The sequence below is a fragment of the Pelophylax lessonae genome, assembly GCF_965119305.1.
Source record: "Pelophylax lessonae genome assembly, chromosome: 10".
NCBI lineage: Eukaryota > Metazoa > Chordata > Amphibia > Anura > Ranidae > Pelophylax > Pelophylax lessonae.
In genome coordinates this window covers 71,031,061-71,051,332 of record NC_138777.1, presented here as the reverse complement: position 1 = coordinate 71,051,332, position 20,272 = coordinate 71,031,061, and the positions used below count along the sequence as shown (strand labels likewise).

At 43.4% G+C, this 20,272-nt stretch overlaps 1 protein-coding gene across 6 annotated transcripts in view; it reads left to right on the top strand.

The window, feature by feature from the left end:
* PPP6R3 (protein phosphatase 6 regulatory subunit 3) overlaps positions 1 to 20,272 on the top strand; it is a 144,888-nt gene that overhangs the window by 43,403 nt on the left and 81,213 nt on the right. For all 6 annotated transcript variants that reach the window (XM_082269817.1, XM_082269815.1, XM_082269818.1 and 3 more), the window contains exons 9-13: positions 775 to 927; positions 3,705 to 3,851; positions 3,946 to 4,010; positions 4,201 to 4,316; positions 6,568 to 6,653. In XM_082269817.1, coding sequence (XP_082125943.1) covers positions 775 to 927; positions 3,705 to 3,851; positions 3,946 to 4,010; positions 4,201 to 4,316; positions 6,568 to 6,653 — 567 coding nt within the window. The remainder of the gene's footprint in view (positions 1 to 774; positions 928 to 3,704; positions 3,852 to 3,945; positions 4,011 to 4,200; positions 4,317 to 6,567; positions 6,654 to 20,272) is intronic.

Here is a 20,272-nt window from a genome sequence, read left to right as displayed (position 1 = left end):
TATGGATTGAACTCGTTTACATATGTGGCCGCGACGTACGCATGCGTTCGCTTCTGTGTGCGGGGACAGGGGCACTTTAAATTTTTATTTTTACTTTCCCTTTAATTTTTTTTCTGATCACTTTTTATTTCTAATACAAGGAATGTAAACATCCCTTGTAATATGGATAGTGCTTGTCGGGTCCTCTTTATGGAGAGATCTGGGGGTCTATAAGACCTCATATCTCTCCTACAGGCTGCAAAGCCTGAAGTAAAAAAAAAAAGTGTAAATATCTTGGCTATCCACCCGAGATCACGGCAGTATTGAGAACTGCCAGGCCGGGGGTGACATGATAACATCATGCCTGGGCCTCAGTCAGACTGCCTGGGACCATCTGATCCTTGGCAGTCTCTATGCGTACTTCCGCCAATGGTGGATTCCTTCTCAGGCTCGCTGATCGCATGGGCGAGGCTGTAGAAGCCGCTATGATCTTGCGGTGCAGGGAATTGGCGGCTGAAAAAATATCTGAATTAGGCCTGCAGCTGCAGGCATCATTCAGATATCCCTACTTAAAGCCTAGGACGTCATTTGATGTCCAGCGGTAAGGAAGTGGTTAAAAAGTGCATACATTACATTTTTCATTGTCCCAATTGTTTTCATTGAAACCGCTATAAACTCCCTATTTTTGTCAAGTCAAATTTACCCGTATCTGCTTTACATTAGCTGTGCTAAGAGTACACGATTTGTTTGAAAGTGAATTTTAAACGTGCTTTGTTTTTTTTTTTTTCTTTGAAGACTGATGTCATGAAGACAACTTGGGGAGTCCTAGATCCTCCTGTAGGAAATACTCGGTTACATGTGATCAGATTGATAGCAAGTTTATTGCAGACAAATGCGCACAGCATTAATATAGAGTTAATTGAGCTAAACACTATAGGAGTCATTCTGGTAAGTTCCCATTAGTTTTATGTTTAATAAAATATTAAGATGTATAGAGCTAGATAAAATCCTAACAATGCTTACATGCTCGGATACTCTGCATGTTTAAAGACACCCAGTGCATAGCTTAGAATGTAACTGTCAGTTGATGTAGGTATCGCCGTCTTAGTAATTTTTGCCATTTTCTTACCCACATGTGTCTCCTGGGTATCATACTATGTATTATGGGGTCTTTTTGTTTGTTTGTTTTTTCCCCAAATGCATGCAATAAAATCTGAGCTGCAAATTTTGTGCCAAATAGCTAAACTTTTCTGAGAAATACTTTAATACAGGGTGCCCTCTGGGTCTTAAAGTGACCACTAGGAAAACTTTTCGGTCGCTCATGCAGATAGGAGGAAGACAGACAAATTATACTTGCTTCTCTGGGCTAAGACAAGTACATACTATAGTGAGATGTGCATTTGTGTTGATAAACCCTGCATGCTGCATCTGTGATGCACCTTCCATTGTCTGTCAGTAGGAATGCATCAAAAGTGCACCGTGTCTGCATTTTTGGTACTTTTGAGTCACGTGCCAATGTTTCACAGGTGCATTATTTTTAGAGTTCGGAAACTAGAGCACACACACGATAACATCTTAAGTGTATTAAAAATGCGTTATGCGCGTTATGCAGTTTTGGAAAAAAAAAACATACTGTACTTTTAAATGCACCAGTGCAAAATGGCCCTCAATATAAAGACCCTTTCCAGTCAAGGGATCCAGCGCTGTCATCACCTGGCCTGATTCTTCGCTGGACTTTGGGTCCCCACCACCATCATCTTGCTTGAGGGAAGCTGACTGACTTTTTAGTGTTTCACAATTGGCTTCCCACTGCGCATGTGAGAGAGGCACTGTGCTTTATCAATGGTTCTGCAGGTTGCGGAAGGGGGGCCAAACTTCTGCTCTGCTTGCCTAGGCAGAGTGAAAGTGGGAGCAATTAAATTACCTGTCAGAAATAGGTACCCGTTCCCAGGGAAAAAAGTTGACCACAATGATAAAGGAGGATGAGCAGAACTTCCTCCTTTCAGGTGAAGTTCAGATTTTAAGAAAAAAAGCTACAGTCACTTGCTAAAATGTTTAACAGGTGGTTTTTGTGAAAGCAAACCATGAATAATTGCCGTCCTTTGTTCTAGCGCTGCTATTCTTGGCACTTGCAGAGTTTAGCTAGCCACATTCTGCATTCAGCATTTTCAGTGACTCGTGTAATATTCACTCCGGAATTTTGGTGTGCACCTTCCCAATCCCCCCCCCCCCCCCAGCTATGTATGCATGTCACTCTCCAACCAAAACACTAACTCCAATATACCAAGACACTACCCCATATAACAGATATGAATTTCAGGCTAGTCCTGAAAATATACATAGCTGGGGAGAAAAGTGATCAATGTCACACAAGATATACATATAGCTCACAACACAAACCTCTAGAGCGCAAATGTGAACCCCAATAACCACACGTGTTATATGTGCAATACTGTGTATAACTAAAATATGCAGTTTAAACTGATCAAATGTGAATGGTGAATCTTTTTATCTACTTGTGCGCAAGCAAATAAGGTTTCCTTTTTCAGAAAATGTGTAGAAAGCACAAAGTATAGCACATCAGTTTTATATAGACCTTCACTCACTAATATCGCCAAAGCCCAAATAAAACAAATTCACATAGTGTAATACCATCTAAGGAATACATTTAAAAAGTAGCTAAAGTCTCAAACGGGTTAAAAATAAACTCCACAATAGACCAGTGCAGTGTTTTGTCTCCCCCCCCAGGAGTTTGATACATTTTCATAGGTGATCTCAATTAGTCTTCTTATTGGTTCTGGGGACCTTTTACTTTGTATCCCCACTTCTTTAGGAGGTACCTGCTACCAGTCTGTGCTTTGTGCCTTCGATTTTACCCTAGTGTCCTTTTCTCACATCCTCATTGCTAGTGCTTAGTAGATCTCTGATTTTTGCATCACTGACATCTGCAAGACGAAGCTAGGTGTAGGGGTGTTGCAGGTACGTGAATAGCTACCTATTGCTGATGAGCAAGGCTATGCATCGCAAGGGCTACTCCTTGTGTACCATTGGAAACTTTGGCAGCAGGCAGGGAATCCCCCCCCCCCCCCCCCCATCCCAGGTAAAGTTATTTACGACTGATGGTGCTCTGCTTTCATGGTCTTGGCCATCATGTTGCTCTTGTCCTGTATCTGGTTACATTCAGGTGATGGTTCCTCAGGTGGTCCTGAGTTGGAGACAGTTTCTAGTCTCTTGAGAACCTTTCATTAGCTGTTGCCCAACTGACTGCTTTTGGACATCCTCTCTGTATTTTTCTGTGGCCCTTCATTGATTCAGTATTGCCCAACTTGAATCTAGATAGTCACTCTTAGTGCTGGTTCACACTACGTCGCTCCGACTTAGGGGGCGACCTGTGAAGTCGCGTGCAGCGCGACTTGCACGGACTTCATAAAATGTCTATGCAAGTCGCCTCAAGGTCGCCCCGAAGTAGTACAGGACCCTTTTTCTAAGTCGGAGCGACTTGTGTCGCTCCTATTAGAACCGGTCCTGTACTACACTATGGGAGCGACGGTGCGCGACTTGTCAGGCTGACCAAGTCGCCTGACAAGTCGTACCAGTGTGAATGGACACTTAAGGTTTAACAGCAGGTGGCACTTACAATGAAGTGTCTCTCTTAATGGAACAGTATGTTTCAGTGACATTCATGTTCACCCTAATAAACCAAGCTATTTATTTTTTCTTTGAAGGATATGTTTTTCAAATACACCTGGAACAACTTCCTTCACACGCAAGTTGAAATCTGCATTGCCTTGATTCTTGCTAGTCCTGGTGACAATACAGACAGCTTGATCTGCGAACAGAACTCTGCAGGAGAGCATATCTTATTAAGACATGTAGGTTTTCATTCATTTATTTTTCCCTTCACTTACTGTGACTAAATGGGACAAAATAGTCAATGCAATATTGTTTGTTTTTTTTTTTTTCTAGCTCTTTTTGAAATGCCACTTAATAGACAGAATACTTGACGCATGGGCCTTGAATGAAAAAAGACAGTAAGTTTTTTTTTTTTTTTTTTTTCCCCTCCTTTCTAAAATGTTTTTGTCTCCTTACTTTTTAAAGCGAGTCAAGTGCATTATTTTGAGATTTACAACGGTACTAAACTTTAGAGAGTTTAAGAGATCTAATAGTTCAGTGGTGGTATCAAGTCTAAAGTGTAATAGTGGAATTTTTAATGTGCTTTAGGTCTGAAGGCGGGCAACGATGTGGATACATGGGACACTTAACGAGAATAGCAAATTGCATAGTTCACAGCATTGAAAAGGGGCCAAACAGTACACTAGCACATCAGCTTATTAAAGGTACGTAGAAATTTTGTTCAATTCCTCATTCTGTTTGCAACCATTTTGAAATTACAATTTTATAAAGTGGGGTAGGGGGGGGGGGGGATACATAAACCCCTATGTTTGCAGCATTGATTCAATGCTGCTGTCCCAGTCTGCTCTAAGAGCAGAGTGTGGTGACTCCCTATCACTGGCTCCACGCCCCCTGCCCCTTGAGCTCATTGGAGTGCCGAACTGTGCAGCACGCTGGGAGGCTGAACCAGCTGCCAGTCAGGCATCTGAGTAGATCCTGACCTTAAAGCAGACATCCTTGCAGAGCCTGGATTGGCTCTGTGACATTTGCCGACAGCAGGCTTTAGCCAACTGTCTGCTGATTCTGGGTCACAGGAGAGCAAACGTTAGTGCATTTCTGTGACCCAGAAGAGAAGTGTGGCCCAAAAAGCTTTGGCCCTTATCTTTGAGAGAGACTGTCACACTTAAACATAAAAAAAGCACTGCCTGGGGAAAAAAAAAACACATTGGCCCACTGCCTACATCTCCTGTCTTTGTTCTCATAAAAAAATACAGTGGCTGAGGAATCTACAACATCCTACACTTCAGGGATTGAATTTGTCAGGGGCCTGGTCAACCCCCTCTCTGCAATAAGTGCACTTCCATGACCAGAAAAATCTTTGGCCATACTTGCTCTTTTAATGTCCTGTTCTAGTTTTTGATTTTGTGGTTTTTGCATATATTTTACTCCTAAAAGATTAATATACTTAAGCAATGTCTTAAAGGTTTCCGAAGTTCCCTTGACAGGCATTATCCATGACTACACGTGACCCTGCACTGGTGAAGCTAAGCTATTCGCAGCATTCATGCATAATTGAAAAACTGGACACTAGTATACAGCCTACCAATTTGTTTTTGGGAAATTTATTTTTTGATACTTGGCATGAAGCAGACCTTTTTGAACCGCAGGCATATTAAGTATCTGATGGGCATTTAAGATGGGTACCTAGTGTTGCAAGCCAACTTTACTAACTAGCTACTGTTGTCCCCCCTGCCTATCCCCTTCATTTATCCCAAAGCAGCTCTGTAATTGACCAAAGACCACAAGGTGCGATGTTTGTTGGAAGTCCCTTATCTTGTTCACAGCTTCTTCTGTCTTAAGCTGGATACACCCTATCCAACTTTTGTGGTTAGATTTCCTTCAGATTTACCTTTTCTATGTAGTGCAAGGGCCTGCCAGATTGCATACAAATTGAAAGTGTTTAGGTTTGACCTCATATTATATTAGTTTTGGTAAGTCTAAAGGAACAAGTCTTCAGAAAATCTCTTATAGTGTGTATGGCCCATTAGTAACTGGTTGCACATTATTTGGGCTTCAAAGAATTGTCAAATGATGTTAAAAGATCAGTCCAACTGTAAAGGCGATTTTAGTAGTTGATGGTGCTGGGTGGGCCTTTCGCTTGCTTACTCAAGAGCTCTCTACTATAATTCCAGACTGTTCTGCTTAGCTGAGAATTGTGTGTTCCTACCCAGCTTTTGCATGCATTTCGCCACTTCTGTTGCATCTGGAAAATTATAAATGTTAAATATCCAGGTCGCTATACCTCTCGGTAACTGCAGTAGCTCTGCAGACACCGTAGTAAGCGCAGATGTCTCACCAGTAAAATATCAAGCAAAATGTAGTGCTACTGTATCTTTTTTATTTTTTTTTGGGCTGATGCTTTAAATTGTTGGGTTTAAAGAAGATATAAAGTCACAGCATACTTCTTCTTTTTTTTAATAGCATTGTAATTGCAATACAGTTATATTTTACAATACAGTATAACCTTACTTGAAAATCTTTTTTATATTATGTGTTACCTGTTTGACAGTCTTTCAACAATTTCCTGGATAGCCTGCATGCTTTGTGGCTTCTCTGCACATTCATTTAGTTTACTTTCAATTTCTAAGGACTACATAGCCAATAATGCCTTTCTGCCTGCAAGCAGGTGTGGTGTTTTCCTGTATTGAATGTGCCTCCTGATTCGCTGTCCTTCACCTCTATAGTTTAGACAGCAGGCTCTGTGAATGATGTGACACACACAGTTGCATATTAACAGAATGTGGTGAATGTTCATGTAAATGTGTGGGACTCTTCAAAAAGTGTTTTCTAAATTGCTTAAATTACTCAAATTATTAGGAGTAGGTTAAAAATAACTGGAATTCAATGTGGAAATTAATACAATTTAAAATTTGACCATAGAAATACTTTTAATATGTATGTTTATATATATTCCAGAATTGCCAACCGAAGCTCAGGAAAAATGGGAGACTTTCTGCACAAATTCCTTAGGTGAAACAAACAAGAGGAACACTGTAGATCTAGTAGGTTTCTGCTCTACGTGTCTGATTGTTCATCGTGCTTATGCCTCTGAAAGCAAGTCTGCATGGAGCCCTATGCCATGCACATAATGCTGCCTGAAAGATGGATCTCTGTAATTTTGTCCTTTCAGCTGATTTATGTCATGTCTAGGGATGTTTACGTATGACCAAGACACTAGATTTTTTTTTTTTTTTTAAGATCAATGTAAAATTAAAATTATTCCTGGTTAATGCATTAATATAATACAATGATTTGTGGGATAAGGATAAATGTAACAGTATTTTAGAAGCCACCTCTACTCGAGGACTTTGCAAGGGATGCAGGGCCAGGTTTTTTTTTTTCCCCTGAAATACTCTGTCACTGGGTCACGTACAATAATTTCAATCCGGTTTCAAATGTAACTGATCAAGGTGACCTGCCACCTGATCATTTTACCATCTCCAAACCCTTAAGTTCATCAATTTTGGGTATTTCTGCAATTGAATGTAGTAGGAGTTTGTCACTATTGTCATGTTTGGTCCCAGCATTACTAATCTACTGCCAAAAAAAGGAAACAAAAAATATGCAACAGTAGAAACACTAATCCATAATTTCTAATAAATTTATCCTTTTAAAAAAAGTTTTTCCTAAACACTGAATGCCCCAGGGCCAAGTACTTTGTATACTAACCAGATTAGCAAGTTAGAATTTCTGTCTAGTTACAGAGGGCACCTCTACTGATTTCCAAAGTTTAATTTCTTTACAATTCTGCAACCATTATTATGGTTGACACCCTTTTTTGATCTGGTAAATGTTAGCTGGATTAGCCTGACATTAAAAGATAGAACTACTTTTGTATAATTACTCTTTAAATGACATGCACCCTATAAGATCTTACACTCACCTGTCATCAATTCTAGCAAATCTCCTCTGACACATTGGAAACCACAAAGCCACCACTGAAAACATTCTGGACGCTTCTTAAAGCAGAACTACACGGCATCTGAGCACCACAAAGTAAAAATGCTATTTCCTTCATTTTTATTATTCAAAGCAAACTCCTGCCTCCATCCATATTTCCATGCTTTATTTAGCTGCGAAATACCCCCCCCCCCCTTCATGGCCATCTTGAGCAAAGGTAGACGATTCATGTAGCATGACTTTCTGGAATCCATCTGCCCTTAGTTGAGGCGTACTGAGGAGCAACCCTCCTCCCCTGCAGAAGACTCCTGGGATGTATGACATTGTTTGCCTAGGCAATAAACCAGGAAGTAACTGAAGAAATATATAAAACTATTTTTTTAAAACAAGTAAATTATATATGTTCCTATCTATTTACGAACACTAGCAGCATAAGGATTATAAATAGTCCATGTTGATTGGGGGGAGTGAAGTTCCACTTTAAATCTTCTGCACAGACAATATCCCATTCTTTTCCTTTTGGAGAGTCAGTCGACCTGGGACATATTTATTCTTTCTCTTGGGGAATGAATAGGCTACGTCTATGCACTCACAAAGGCTAAGAGTGGTCAGGAGAGTTTTCCGCAGCAACTGTGTAGTCCTGTGGGCCATGCTGCCTGGAGCATTGATTGGCATGTACAAGACCTTTGACAGGAATTATTTAAAAAATAAAAAAAAAACCTAATCTTGTCTGGTATAATGTGCTGACAAATCACTTGGGGGTAATTGTACCTCAGTTTGGCAAGAAAATAATTAATCTTCGCTTATAATTAGACTATTTTTAAACCTGGGATCCCTGGCATTCATTCCACATTATTAATAAAACAAGTAGAGATTCCACTGAAGCACTGAGCGTCACTTTGACAGCTATCTATGATGAATGGATGCACCAATGCTGATGGCCTGGAAAGGAGGAAAGAATAAATTTTTTGTCACACATTTCAAGGAGTTCCAATGAAATTGAGCATACATACGTATAGCTAACATGCTGAACAGATCATAGACATCTAGTTCTTCAGGAAATAAGTTGCTTGGGATGTTTATACATAATTGACAGCTACTGTGTTCCTGTAGCAGAGATCAGGATGGAGTTCAACAAGTATCTGGCATTTATTATCTGGATAATTGAATTTGTGGTTTCCTTTGGCTGTAAAAATCTCATTCAGTCAGTTTTTTTATTTAATGGTCAGCCATGTGATTTGGTTCCTGAACTGGTCTTGTTAGGTTATATGTTAAATGACATGAAGCCACAATTATAATAGCCACTTAGTGGTTATCTGACTGGCTCTACTGAGGGTGCTAATAATTGTGACTATTCCAGTTTGTTTGGAATCGATATTCCCTTTTAATTTTCTTACACATGTGGGTTCAGTAAAACAAGTTTCAAAGGAGAGTAGAGATGAATTTGTGAAGGAGCGAGCTAATGGAGGAAAGTACCCTGAGGTGAGGTGACCACTGTAAATGCAGGCATAATGGAGATGAGCTGTACTTACAATTAGAGTTGGTAGTAAATTATTAACCATAGTTAGAGCTGCACGATTCTGGATAAAATGAAAATCACTATTTTTTTGCTTGGAATAAAGATCACGATTCTCGGCGTAACATCCTTTTATCTTTTACAAAAAATTGGGCTAAATTTACTGTTCAGGGTTTTTTTTTTAAAATTCATTAAAAGTGGTTTTTTTTTCCAAAAAAAAACTGCGTTTGAAAGACTGCGTAAATACATTGTGACATAAAAAATTACACCGATCGCCATTTTATTCTCTAGGGCAGGGGTAATGAATTAAAATTCATGGAGGTCCGCTTAGTAAAATCTTCTTCCAGCGGAGGTCCGAATCACGTTTGTGATTGGATTCAGATCCTTTACATCAGTGGTCCTTAACTCCGGTCCTCGGGGCCCACTAAGAGGCAAGATTTTAAGTATTACCTTGGGGAGATGAAGACTAGAATACTGCTGTCACTGAGCAGCAAATGAGATCACCTGTGATGTAATTTTAGTTATCTTGCACACCTGGCCTGTTAGTGGGCCCCCGAGGACCGGAGTTGAGGATCACTGCTTTACATTACAGCACCCTCTCCTAGGCGTTCCCATCTCTGCAGCTGGGGAACGTAGGTGAAATTGCCCATGTTCCCGGCCCGCAGAGGAACACGCCACACTTCAGCACAGCTCGTTGCTGCGCAATTTATAAAAAGGGCCAGGGACTTGTTTTCCTGCATTTCTCATGGGTAGTGCAGCCCATTACAATGAATGGAGTGACCCACCTGTGACACTGAGCCCCATATCACAATCCCATCCTTACTTCCGTTCCACATCACAGTTTCCTTCACATCAACACCCCCCCCCCCCCCCCCGGTGTTCTCATACCCCCCTAATATCAACACCCTTCTTATCCCCCTCATTACAGTACTCGTATCCCCCACATTGTCCTCAGCCCCCCAAAAAAGTATTTAGCTCCCCCACATTACAGTCCTCAGCCTCCTCCATTACAGTAACCAACTCCCCTACATTACTATCCTCAGCCCCCATCATAGTACTTAGCCCCCCAAATACAGTACACAGCTCCCCCACATTATTGTCCCCCCCCCCCCCACATTACTGTCCTCAGCCCCCCCCCCCTCCCTGACATTGACATTTACAGTACTCAGCCTTAACCCCCATTCCCCCCACATCGGAGTCCTCAGCCCCCCACACACATCAGAGCCCTCTTCTTTGCATTACTCAGTGTCTCTCCCCCTTCCTACAGTATATCTCCCCTACCTCACAGACAGGAGGACTCGAGGCATAGCAGGTCTGAATGGAGGAAGGAAGCTGCAAGATGGTGATTGGTTGCTTAGATTGCCATTCATCTTGGCAACCAATCACTGGCTTGTTTGTTTACCTCTGGCAGTTCCCGCCCTCCCTCCAGAACTGTCCCGCCTCACGCTGTCGGCTCTGCAAAGAAAGAAAGCATGACAGCTGAAAAAATAGGCTCCTAAATGGAGCGACCGCTGGGGTCTGGGAGGGAGAGTGATGGGGGCCGGACTCGGGACCGCCATTTAGTGATGCCTGCTCTAGGGTCTCTGCTAAAAAATACATATATATTGTTTGGGGGTTCTAAGGAATTTTCTAGCAAATACTGATTTTTAACTTGTAAGCAACAAGTGTCACAGGTTTAGTCTTTAAGAGGTTAAACTGCCCTCACTTAGGCCCTGTTGACACCTGAGCGTATTTCAGCTCGTAAAATGCTCATCTCTAAGGTCTCAATACGCCCAACAAGCAAATTCCTTTTCATTTCAGTGGCCCCTGTTTAGATATGAGCGTTGTCTCCTGAAGCAAAATGCCCGAAGCTCAAAGTACATAAGCTTCTTTGGCAGATTACAAGCGTTTTGTTAGAAGTCAACGCCTTCCTCCAAACACCTGCAAAAACGCCTGAAAACGATAGGCGTAAATGGAGCCCATCTACACTTGAACATATAGTTTTCAGGTGTTTTTTGCAGGTGTTTAGAGCCATGCGTTGACATCTAACAAACGCTTGTAATTTGCCAAAAAAAGAAGCCCATGTACTTTTTTTGAACTTCAGGCATTTTGCTTCAGGCAACAAAATGCTCATATGTTAACAGAGGCCATTGAAATTACTAGGATTTTGCTTTTTGGGGGTTTTTGAGCTAAAATACTCAGGTGGGAACAGGGCTTTACAGACAGTTCATTCCTTTGATCTAAGGCTGCATTCACATTTGAGCGTAGCGTTTTTTACCGCGTTTTTTACTGCGATTTTACCGCGATTTTTTCAGGCTTTTTTCATTGACATCTATCAAAAACGCTGGTAATCAGCCCAAAAAGAAGCTCATGTACTTTTTTCAGCTACAGGCGTTTTGCAAAACGCTCAGATGTGAACAGGGGCCATTTAAATGAATGGGGTTTTACTTGTTGGGCGTTTTGGAAGCGTTTCTTTTGAGCGTTTTTGGAGCTGAAAACGCCCAGGTGTGAATGGAGCCTAAAAGAAAGAAAAGCTACATTGTAAAACATTGTGTTTATAGTTATCTAGCAGCCTTAACAATGTTAAACATTTGCCAGCTTTTTTTATTTTTTGACAGCTGTGAGTGAGCAGAGAACAGCTCTGTAAGAATCGAGGACATGCAGTTTTAAGATCGGGGGGGGGGGGGGGGGGGGTGAATCAGGATTGAAATTTTTTTTTTATTTTTTAATGATTAATGTGCAGCTCTAACCATAATGTTTAGGGCCACTTCAGTGCAACATCCCAATATTCGCCATCAAAATCACACGTAAGTCAAACTTTACTGGCACAGAAGGGAGAACAAATGGTGTCAAATAAAACTTTGCAAATATTTAATACAAAAAACATTTCAGACCAAGAGAAGGTCATAAGAACATCTCTGCACATATTCATGTTTCTTCACTGCACTTGCCTACTACAACATACGTTAGCGGAATTATTCTTAAGTTTATTAACCACAGGAGCAGTAATTGTCTCATGTCGATCAGTCCTCATCGGTCATCGCGTTTCCCTATTGCTTCCTTTAAAACATACAGATGAGCAGTGATGACTAAATAGAAAAATATAAACATTAATAGCATGTTGCCACATACATTACATATAATGGAACCTAACATGAATAGCAGGTTAATAAAACTTATTTGGATAGTAATGAGTTATTCATGTGTCCAAATTGTTGTTTTTCACTGTATAATGGTGGATAGCTGCCATTTTTTTTCCTTTTTGCATTAGTTTTTTTGTATTTTTTTTTTTTTTTTTAGTAAAGTTCTTCGGATATTTAATTATCCAAGATAACTTTTGGATATTTATTACTTGTTACAAATCCATATAGCTAGTTTTGATTACTTTAAATAAAATTAATAGAGGTTTTGTACACACGGTTTTCTCAATGGGTAAAAAAATTGCATTAACAGAATTACACACACACACACACACACACACACACACACACACACACACACACACACACACACACACACACACACACACACACACACACACACACACACACACACACACACACACACACACACACACACACACACACACACACACACACACACACACACACACACACACACACACACACACACACACACACACACACACACACACACACACACACACACACACACACCTTCTCTCAGCCTTCATGAATGAAATCCACGAAAGTTTCAGGGCAGTTAGGCTCGAGAGGCAAGGGCTTAGATGATGCAGGATGTCCTCCACCAAAATAGGAGGTAGGTTCTATGTGATTTGCTACAGCTTTTTTTTTGCACACTGTGAGAAGCTCTGTGTGTAGTTAAATCAGAGTGAGTAATTCAGTACAGGAAAAGGAGACTTTGCAAGACTGAAGGTAAGGCTGGAAATCTCCTTTTTAAAGCAGTAATAAACTGCATAAAAAAAAGGAAATAAGGCACCTGGCAGTTGAAGTCATAATGTGCTAGTAAGCATCGAATACTAGCACAATATGACAGATTTTCCTGTAAACCAAGCCCTCCAGCAGCGTGTTGTCACCACTGAAGGTGCTTCCATCTTCACCAGGCTTCTTTCTGGGTTCTCAGGCTTGGGAAAATATGAATGGCCGAGCCGGTAATTACGTTAATCCCACACATACGTGCAGGAGTTGGTGCTTACAGTACATCTCTAAAGGAACGGAACAGATATGCCGTTCCTTCAGAGCGCATGCACCAGTGACGCCACCGGCTGCATCTAAAGTAAATATCTCCTAAATGGTGCATGTTTAGAAGATATATTTACTGTACCGATACGTAAGCCTTATAGGTTTACCTATAGGTAAAAATCATACAAGGGCATTTACACCCACGTTTTTTTTTTAGCGCCAGAAGAAGCATATTCTGTGGCGTAATTGGATGGAGCCCACCTGTTCATGTAGTCCCAAAGCACATACAAGGAGCTGTAGGGTACAGCCTCGGAGTAAAACTAGTGGGAAATGGTTAGTTAAAAAGACGGCTAAATGTTCTAGCTCTGTGTAAAAACTTATCACAAGTTCCTTTTACTAGAACCTGATCCAAAGTGAGCCACTACACCAGGGGTCTTGAATTAAAATTTACTGAAGTCTAGTTAGTAAAATGTCTTTCGTTCATTGACACACAGCTCATTATCTTCTTGATCATTGGCTTATATTGCCCCCTATGACACTAGGCAGGAAAAAACTTGACTACGCCTATGGAGCAGTCCCAGGGGGTATACTCTCAATCTCAGCTATAGGCACTAGTCAGGAGTAGGGACCCAGATCCTTGCTGGGATCTCTGGTCCTGGCATTTTTTTTTCCTTTTAAGTGGAACTTTTTCCTATCTTTGATATTTTGTTTCTGCGAGAATCTACAGTCAAATGACGGTCTGGATAATCTATATCCAGTGGTCACCCCAGTCTGGCCAGCAAGCGTGCAGGCCTCGGCTCCACGCTAGGTCAGTTGTGACATGGCCCCACTAGACGGGGGCTGGCCTGCGAGCTAAACGTCTTGCAAGGGCGCATACGACCCGGCCTCAGCCTGAGTCGCAGCATTCTTCCTGGCCCACAGACCACCGCTCCATCAAAATGGGAGGGCTGTTAGGAGCGGTGCCCACCCTGTTCCTGGTATGGTAAGTAGCCTTCGTCGCCCCCCCCCTTCTTTCCCTGGAGGGTTTCGGGGTAGACGTGGGCCCCTCCTTGGGATGGTGGGACGCCTCTAAAAATTTTGGCGGTCACTGGGCCTGGTGCGCAACGGGGGTTTAGCCGGGTTCCTCGCCACCCTGGGGCTTGGTGACTAGGGCAGGGATGTCCTCTGGGCTCCCTGCTGCAGTTGTTAGGCTGGGAAAGTGGATGGTTTAGTATCCGCGGGTCAGCACCTCACACGGCCAAAAATTTAGGCCGCGGCCTACTGTTCGGGAGCTATGTCGGACGGCCCCAGTGAGGGTGGCTGTAGCCATTTCTCTCTGTTTTGGCATCCGTCCCTTTTGGAAACCACAGGCCCTTCAAAGCGGCGAGGCTGTTCCCTTTTCTGCTTACTTTGACCAAAACACACTCTTGTGGTCCCTAAGCATTTTGCTATGCTGTATCCTTATGATGATTCCCTGCTTAAAGTGCACGGTCCCACCTGTAGTCGACTTGCTGGTTTCCAGGTTAAATAAAGCTACCTTCATTCTGGTTAAGGAGTCCATGGCCTTTAAAGATCCAACATATAGGAGGGCGGAGGCTCTGGCCCGCTATGTTCACTGTGGCTGGTTCGGCACTTAGACCGGTATTTACTATTGCCCTGTTGTCGCAAACTCTGACCGCGTGGGCTAAACTTTTATGCCAGGACCTAGAGGGGAAACCACTTCCCCCCTGCCTTTTGCGGAGCTGGCGGATCAGTTGGTCCAGAGGCCACACTTTATCTGTGATGCCTCTGGATTCAGCTCCTTTGGTTCTAGGCTGTCTGTATCAGCAGTAGTCCTTTGGCGTATTATGTGGCTGAAATGCTGGTCTGGGGATCAGACTTCTAAGAAGGCCTTATCTGATCTCCCCCTTGTAGGGGATCGTCTGTTTGGAGCTTCCTTTGATAACCTCTTTAAGGGTCTCTCGGGAAAGAGTACTCTTCTTCCGTAGGCTGCCAAGCAGTGTTAATTTTGGCAGCAAATTTCAATTTAGTTTTAGTCTTAGTCTTAGGACTAAAATGGCATTTTAGTTTTAGTCCCATTTTAGTCTTCTGCAAGTGTTTTAGTTTTAGTCGTATTTAGTCGACTAAAACTCCAGTATATTTTAGTCGACTAAAACGCCCTACATTTTAGTCGACTAAAACTCATTTTAGTCATCTATAATCGAATGGGTGTAGTTCAATTGTAATTTGTAATGCATTATTTAAGCATTTCTCTACAATTTCCAAACTCATTATATACTACTGCTGGTCCTGGAGTGAAAAATCTAATATGTTATTATTTATGCTTTGAGCATGCACCAGTGTTAATTTTTGGCAGCAAATTTCGATTTAGTTTTAGTTATAGTCTTTTGACTAAAATGCCATTTTAGTTTTAGTCGTATTTTAGTCACCTGAATTGTGTTAGTCGACGAAAACGTTTTAGTCGGTTTTAGTCGACGAAATTAACACTGCTGCCAAGGGCAAGGAGCCCGTTGTAGACGTTGGCCAGTCTTGGCTCCCAAGAGGCTTTTTTGTCCCTCAGGGTCTCAAGACAAGGAATCAAAGCCCTTCAGGGCCTCCACCGGAGGTTCCAAGAGAACCTGGTCTGGCAAGCCATGAGTGGGCTCTTCCAGAGTTGCGGACAAGGCTTCCTCTGCATGAAGGGGCGTCCTTACCCCTTTCTGGGGTGGGGAGAATGTCATCGCTGGTTTCCGCATTCATGGACCTCCCTGGTACAGGACAAGTGAGTCCACAAAGCCATTTAGTCCGACTACAAGATCGAGTTTTATCCTCTGGAAAGGTTCTTCCCTTTCGACCTGCACTTGTCCCCAGATTGCTTACGGGGTCTCTTTGGGGCAGTGCAAGACTGGTTATTTCAAGGGGTGATTGTTCAGGTTCAGACTTCAGAATGTTTTCAGGGGTTTTACTCAAACCTCTTTACAGTTCCCTGGAAGGAAGGCAAGGTACGTCCAATTCTTGTCCTCAAGGTGCTAAACTGCTTTGTGCGGGTACAGAAGTTCCGAATGGAGTACATTTGTGCAGTAGTGGTGTCCCTACATCAGGGATTTTCTCGCTTCGATCGACATCAAGGACTCCTACCTTCATCCAACATTCCTACATTCCAATATGTGCCAGTCACCAGCGCTTCCTCCGCTTTGCCGTGGGTGAGGAGCATTATCAGTTTGTGGCGTTACCCTTTTAGTCTTGCCTCCCCTTCTTGGGTTTTCACAAAAGTTTTGGCCAAGGTGCTAGCATTGTTGGCTCAGTGGGGCATCTCGGTACTGGGGTACCTGGATGTTGTTCTGCGAGCAGAGCCTCCGACTGCTCTGATGGACAATTTTGGAGATTACTCTGCGAACTCTGAGGGAGTTTGGTTGGATTCTAAACCTTCAGAAGTCTTCTCTGGTTGCATCCACAACTGGACTATCTGGGTCTGACTCTGGACTTGGCTTCAGCCAGAGTGTTTCTTCCTCCTGGAAAAAATTTCAGACATTGCAGGAGGCAATTTAGCTTCTCTTGTCAAGCAGATGGTCATGCCTCTGGCCTTGCATGCGAGTGTGGGGCCTGATGGTGTCTATCTTTTTTGAGGTGGTTCCATTTGCACAGTTCCAGAGAGATTCTGGTGAAATGGGACAAGAATCCACGGTCTTCAGAGGAGGCTTCGTTCTCCGGCACTTCCAACAGGAGAAATCCTTTCTCCCCCTGTACTGGACGGTTGTCACCACGGATGACAGCATGTCCGGGTGGGGAGGCATCCTCGGCACAGATCGTGCTCAGGGGGTCTGGACTCTAGAAGAGTCCAGACTGCCAATTAATGTACTGTAACTTCGAGCGATCAGACTTTGTCTGGATCATTGGACAGTTCGTCTTCAGGGGTGTCCGGGACGAATTCAATTGGACAATGCCATGGCCGTGGTCGGTCAATCTCCAAGGGGGCGCAAGAAATGTACTGGTGGCTCAGGAAGTAACCGGCATTCTAAGGTAGGCAGACCGACTAATTCCAGCCCTCTCTTCTGTATGCATTCCAAGGAAGGTACATAGGTTTGTGGCACGGTCTCAGGATCCTCTGCCCGATGCCACAGACGAATTCTAGTGGCTCCAGACTGGCCTCGCCGGTCTTGATATGCCGTTGCTCCTTGGAGAATTCCTCCCAGGGAAGGTCTGCTTTCTCAATGGCCAATCCTTCCATCCTGCTTTACAGTTGCTGGCTTTAGTGGCTTGGCTGTTTTAAAGCCAGGTGCTGAAGTATAGAGGTTTGTCTGAATTGCTGATTCCTACGCTGTTAAATGCTCGAAAATCTACATCTAGGATGATCTGCCATCGTACTTGGAAGATGTACATTGCGTGTGATTCTTTTGGGGTTCCCCCTTTTTTCTCTGAGGGGTTGAGCAGTGCCTGGCTTTGTGTACTGTCAAGGGCAAGGTTTCGGCCTTGGCGGTTTTCCTTCAACGTCCATTGTCCACACATTCCTTGGTGTGCACCTTTTTATCCAGGGAGTTCTACACTTTGCTTTTCCAGTGCGGTTTCTATTGCGCCCGTGGGACCTCAGTTTGGTTGTCAGTTCTCCAGAGACCTCCCTTTGAAAATATTTGGGAGGTTCCCCTGCTTACGTTGTCCCAGAAGGCACGTAGGGTGTTGGAGCTGGCGGCGTTGTCTTGTCGTCCACTTTACCTGGTGGTTCACAGAGATAAGGTGGTTCTTCGTCCCTGTCGGTCGGTCCTAACTTTTAAAGGTCATCTCGGATTTCCATTTGAATGAGGACATTGGGTTGCCTTTCCTATGTCCCACTCCTGAACATCCCTAAGGCAATTGCCTTGAATTACCTGGATTTGGTTCGGGCAATTGTGGTGTACCTGCCAGCTAGAGGTGTTTTTTTTTTTTTTTTTTTTTTTTTTTTTTGGAAGTCAGACTCCCTATTTGTATTCACAGGTCGACCTCAAAGGGTTGGTCGCTTCTGCTGCGACCGTTTCCAGATGGCTCAGGTCTATTTAACCACTTTACCACTAGCCACTGTGCTGCTACTGCGGCACAGTGGCTCGTTATCGTCCAGCGACATAGACCTACGTCGCTGGACTCCTCTCCCTGTAGGCGGCACTCGCGCGCTGCCGGAGGCGCACTCCCGCTGTTTTCATTCACAGTGGGAGTCGGGCCAGGGGAGGAGCGGCGGCGATTGCCGATGCTCTGCCCCGATCGTCGGGGAATCCAGTTTGGAGATCCGCCCACCTGTGTAAACAGAGCGGGCGCATCTCCTAAGTGACAGGGAGTGACAGATCGGAGTGTTCAGCATAGCTGAACATCCGATCTGTCCCTGGCTCACTCAGTCACCTTCCCCCCCCCCCCACACGTTAGTAAGCACCAGGCATACATTAACCCCTCCCTCTCCAATAAAATTAACCCCTTCCCTGCCAGTGTCATTTTTACAGTAACAGTGCATATTTATAGCACTGATTACTGCAGTAATGTCACTGGTACCCCCAAAAGTGTCAGTCAGTCAAGGATCCGATCTGTCCGCCGCAATGTCGCAGTCCCGCAAAAAAAATCGCTGATCGCTGCCATTACTCGTTAAAAAAAAAAAAAACCAAAAATGACAAATCTTTCCCTTAGTAAACGCAATAACTTTTGCGCAAACCAATCAAAATACGCTTATTGCGATTTTTTTTTTTTTTTTTTTTTTTTTTAACCAAACATGGGTAGCAGAAAACAAATTGGCCAAAAATTTTTAAAAAAATTGGTTTTTACATCTTTTTTGGGGGAATTTCATATAAAAAAAAATTTAAAAATATTATTTTTTTCAAAATAAACGCTCTTTTTGTTTATAGCGCAAAAAGTAAAAATCGCACAGGTGATCAAATACCACCAAAAGAAAGCTCTGTGGGAAAAAAAGGACGTAAATTTCGTTTGGGTATGGCGTCGCATGACCGCGCAATTGTCAGTCAAAGTCGCACAGCGCCGAATCGCAAAAAGTGGCCCAGACGTAAGACCGCAAAATGCTCTAGTGGTAAAGTGGTTAATTAGGGGTCAGGTTCCTCCTTTCCCTGTTTAGGCACACTCTGGCGCTTAGTGCCTCCTGGGCCTTCCGTCATCAGCCGCAAGGTTTTGCATGCTGCTGTTTAGAGGACCTGGTCCTCTTTGAGGGTGTATTAAGTGAGCTCCAGTTATTTATGGTTGAGCTCCATGTTACCTGGTTGGCTACGGTTTTAGCCTTGGGAATTTTCTCTTGGTGTTCCCACCCGTCATGTGTTACACTGCTTTGGGGCGTCCCAATGGTCAAGAAGATAAGCTTTGTCACCGAACATCAGAGAAATGGATTTCACGGTAAGTCAAAGATCACATTTTTCTGACAGATCCAAATCTCATGTTTGGTCTATAGCACATAACAGCCCCCCTTCACATTGTCTTCATATCAAAGCCCCCTATACATTTGTGTCCACTGTTTCACCCCCCCCCCCCCACCATTCTTCCTAGTCCTTGTTCTCAACCCTTCTTCCACATCATAGTCCCCTCTTTACATCTGTCCTTGGCGCCCCTCCTTCACATCAAAGGCCCATCCCCCTTTTTACATCAATGTCGTCAGCCGCCCCCCCACTTTGCATCACAGCCTCTTTACATTGGTGTCCTCAGTTTTCCCTTCACATGACGACCCCCCTTAACATTAGTTTCCTCCCTTTTACATCGGTAAAAGCCACTCGATCGTTACCCCGGCGAGTGGGAGGGGACACCCCCCCTTCCCGCCCCCTTCCTTGGCTCTGCCCGGGTCTCCCGTCCCACCGGCTGGATGGAGTCCCGATCTAAGCCAGGTGCGGCTTCGATCGGGTCTCCGATGGCGTAGCCCAGAGGCGGCGTCCATGACGTCGCATCCGGGTTACTCGGCTGCTAAAGGCAGTTTCAAAAGGCGAATGTGTTCAAAAATGCAGTTTTTGGGGTTTTGAATACACGGAAGTGTAGTGGAGGGGTCTTTTAGACCCTCGATCCCTCCATAAAGAGTACCTGTCACTGCATATTATTGTCACAAGGGATGTCTACATTGCTTGTGACAGCAATAAAAGTGATCACATTTTTTTTTAAA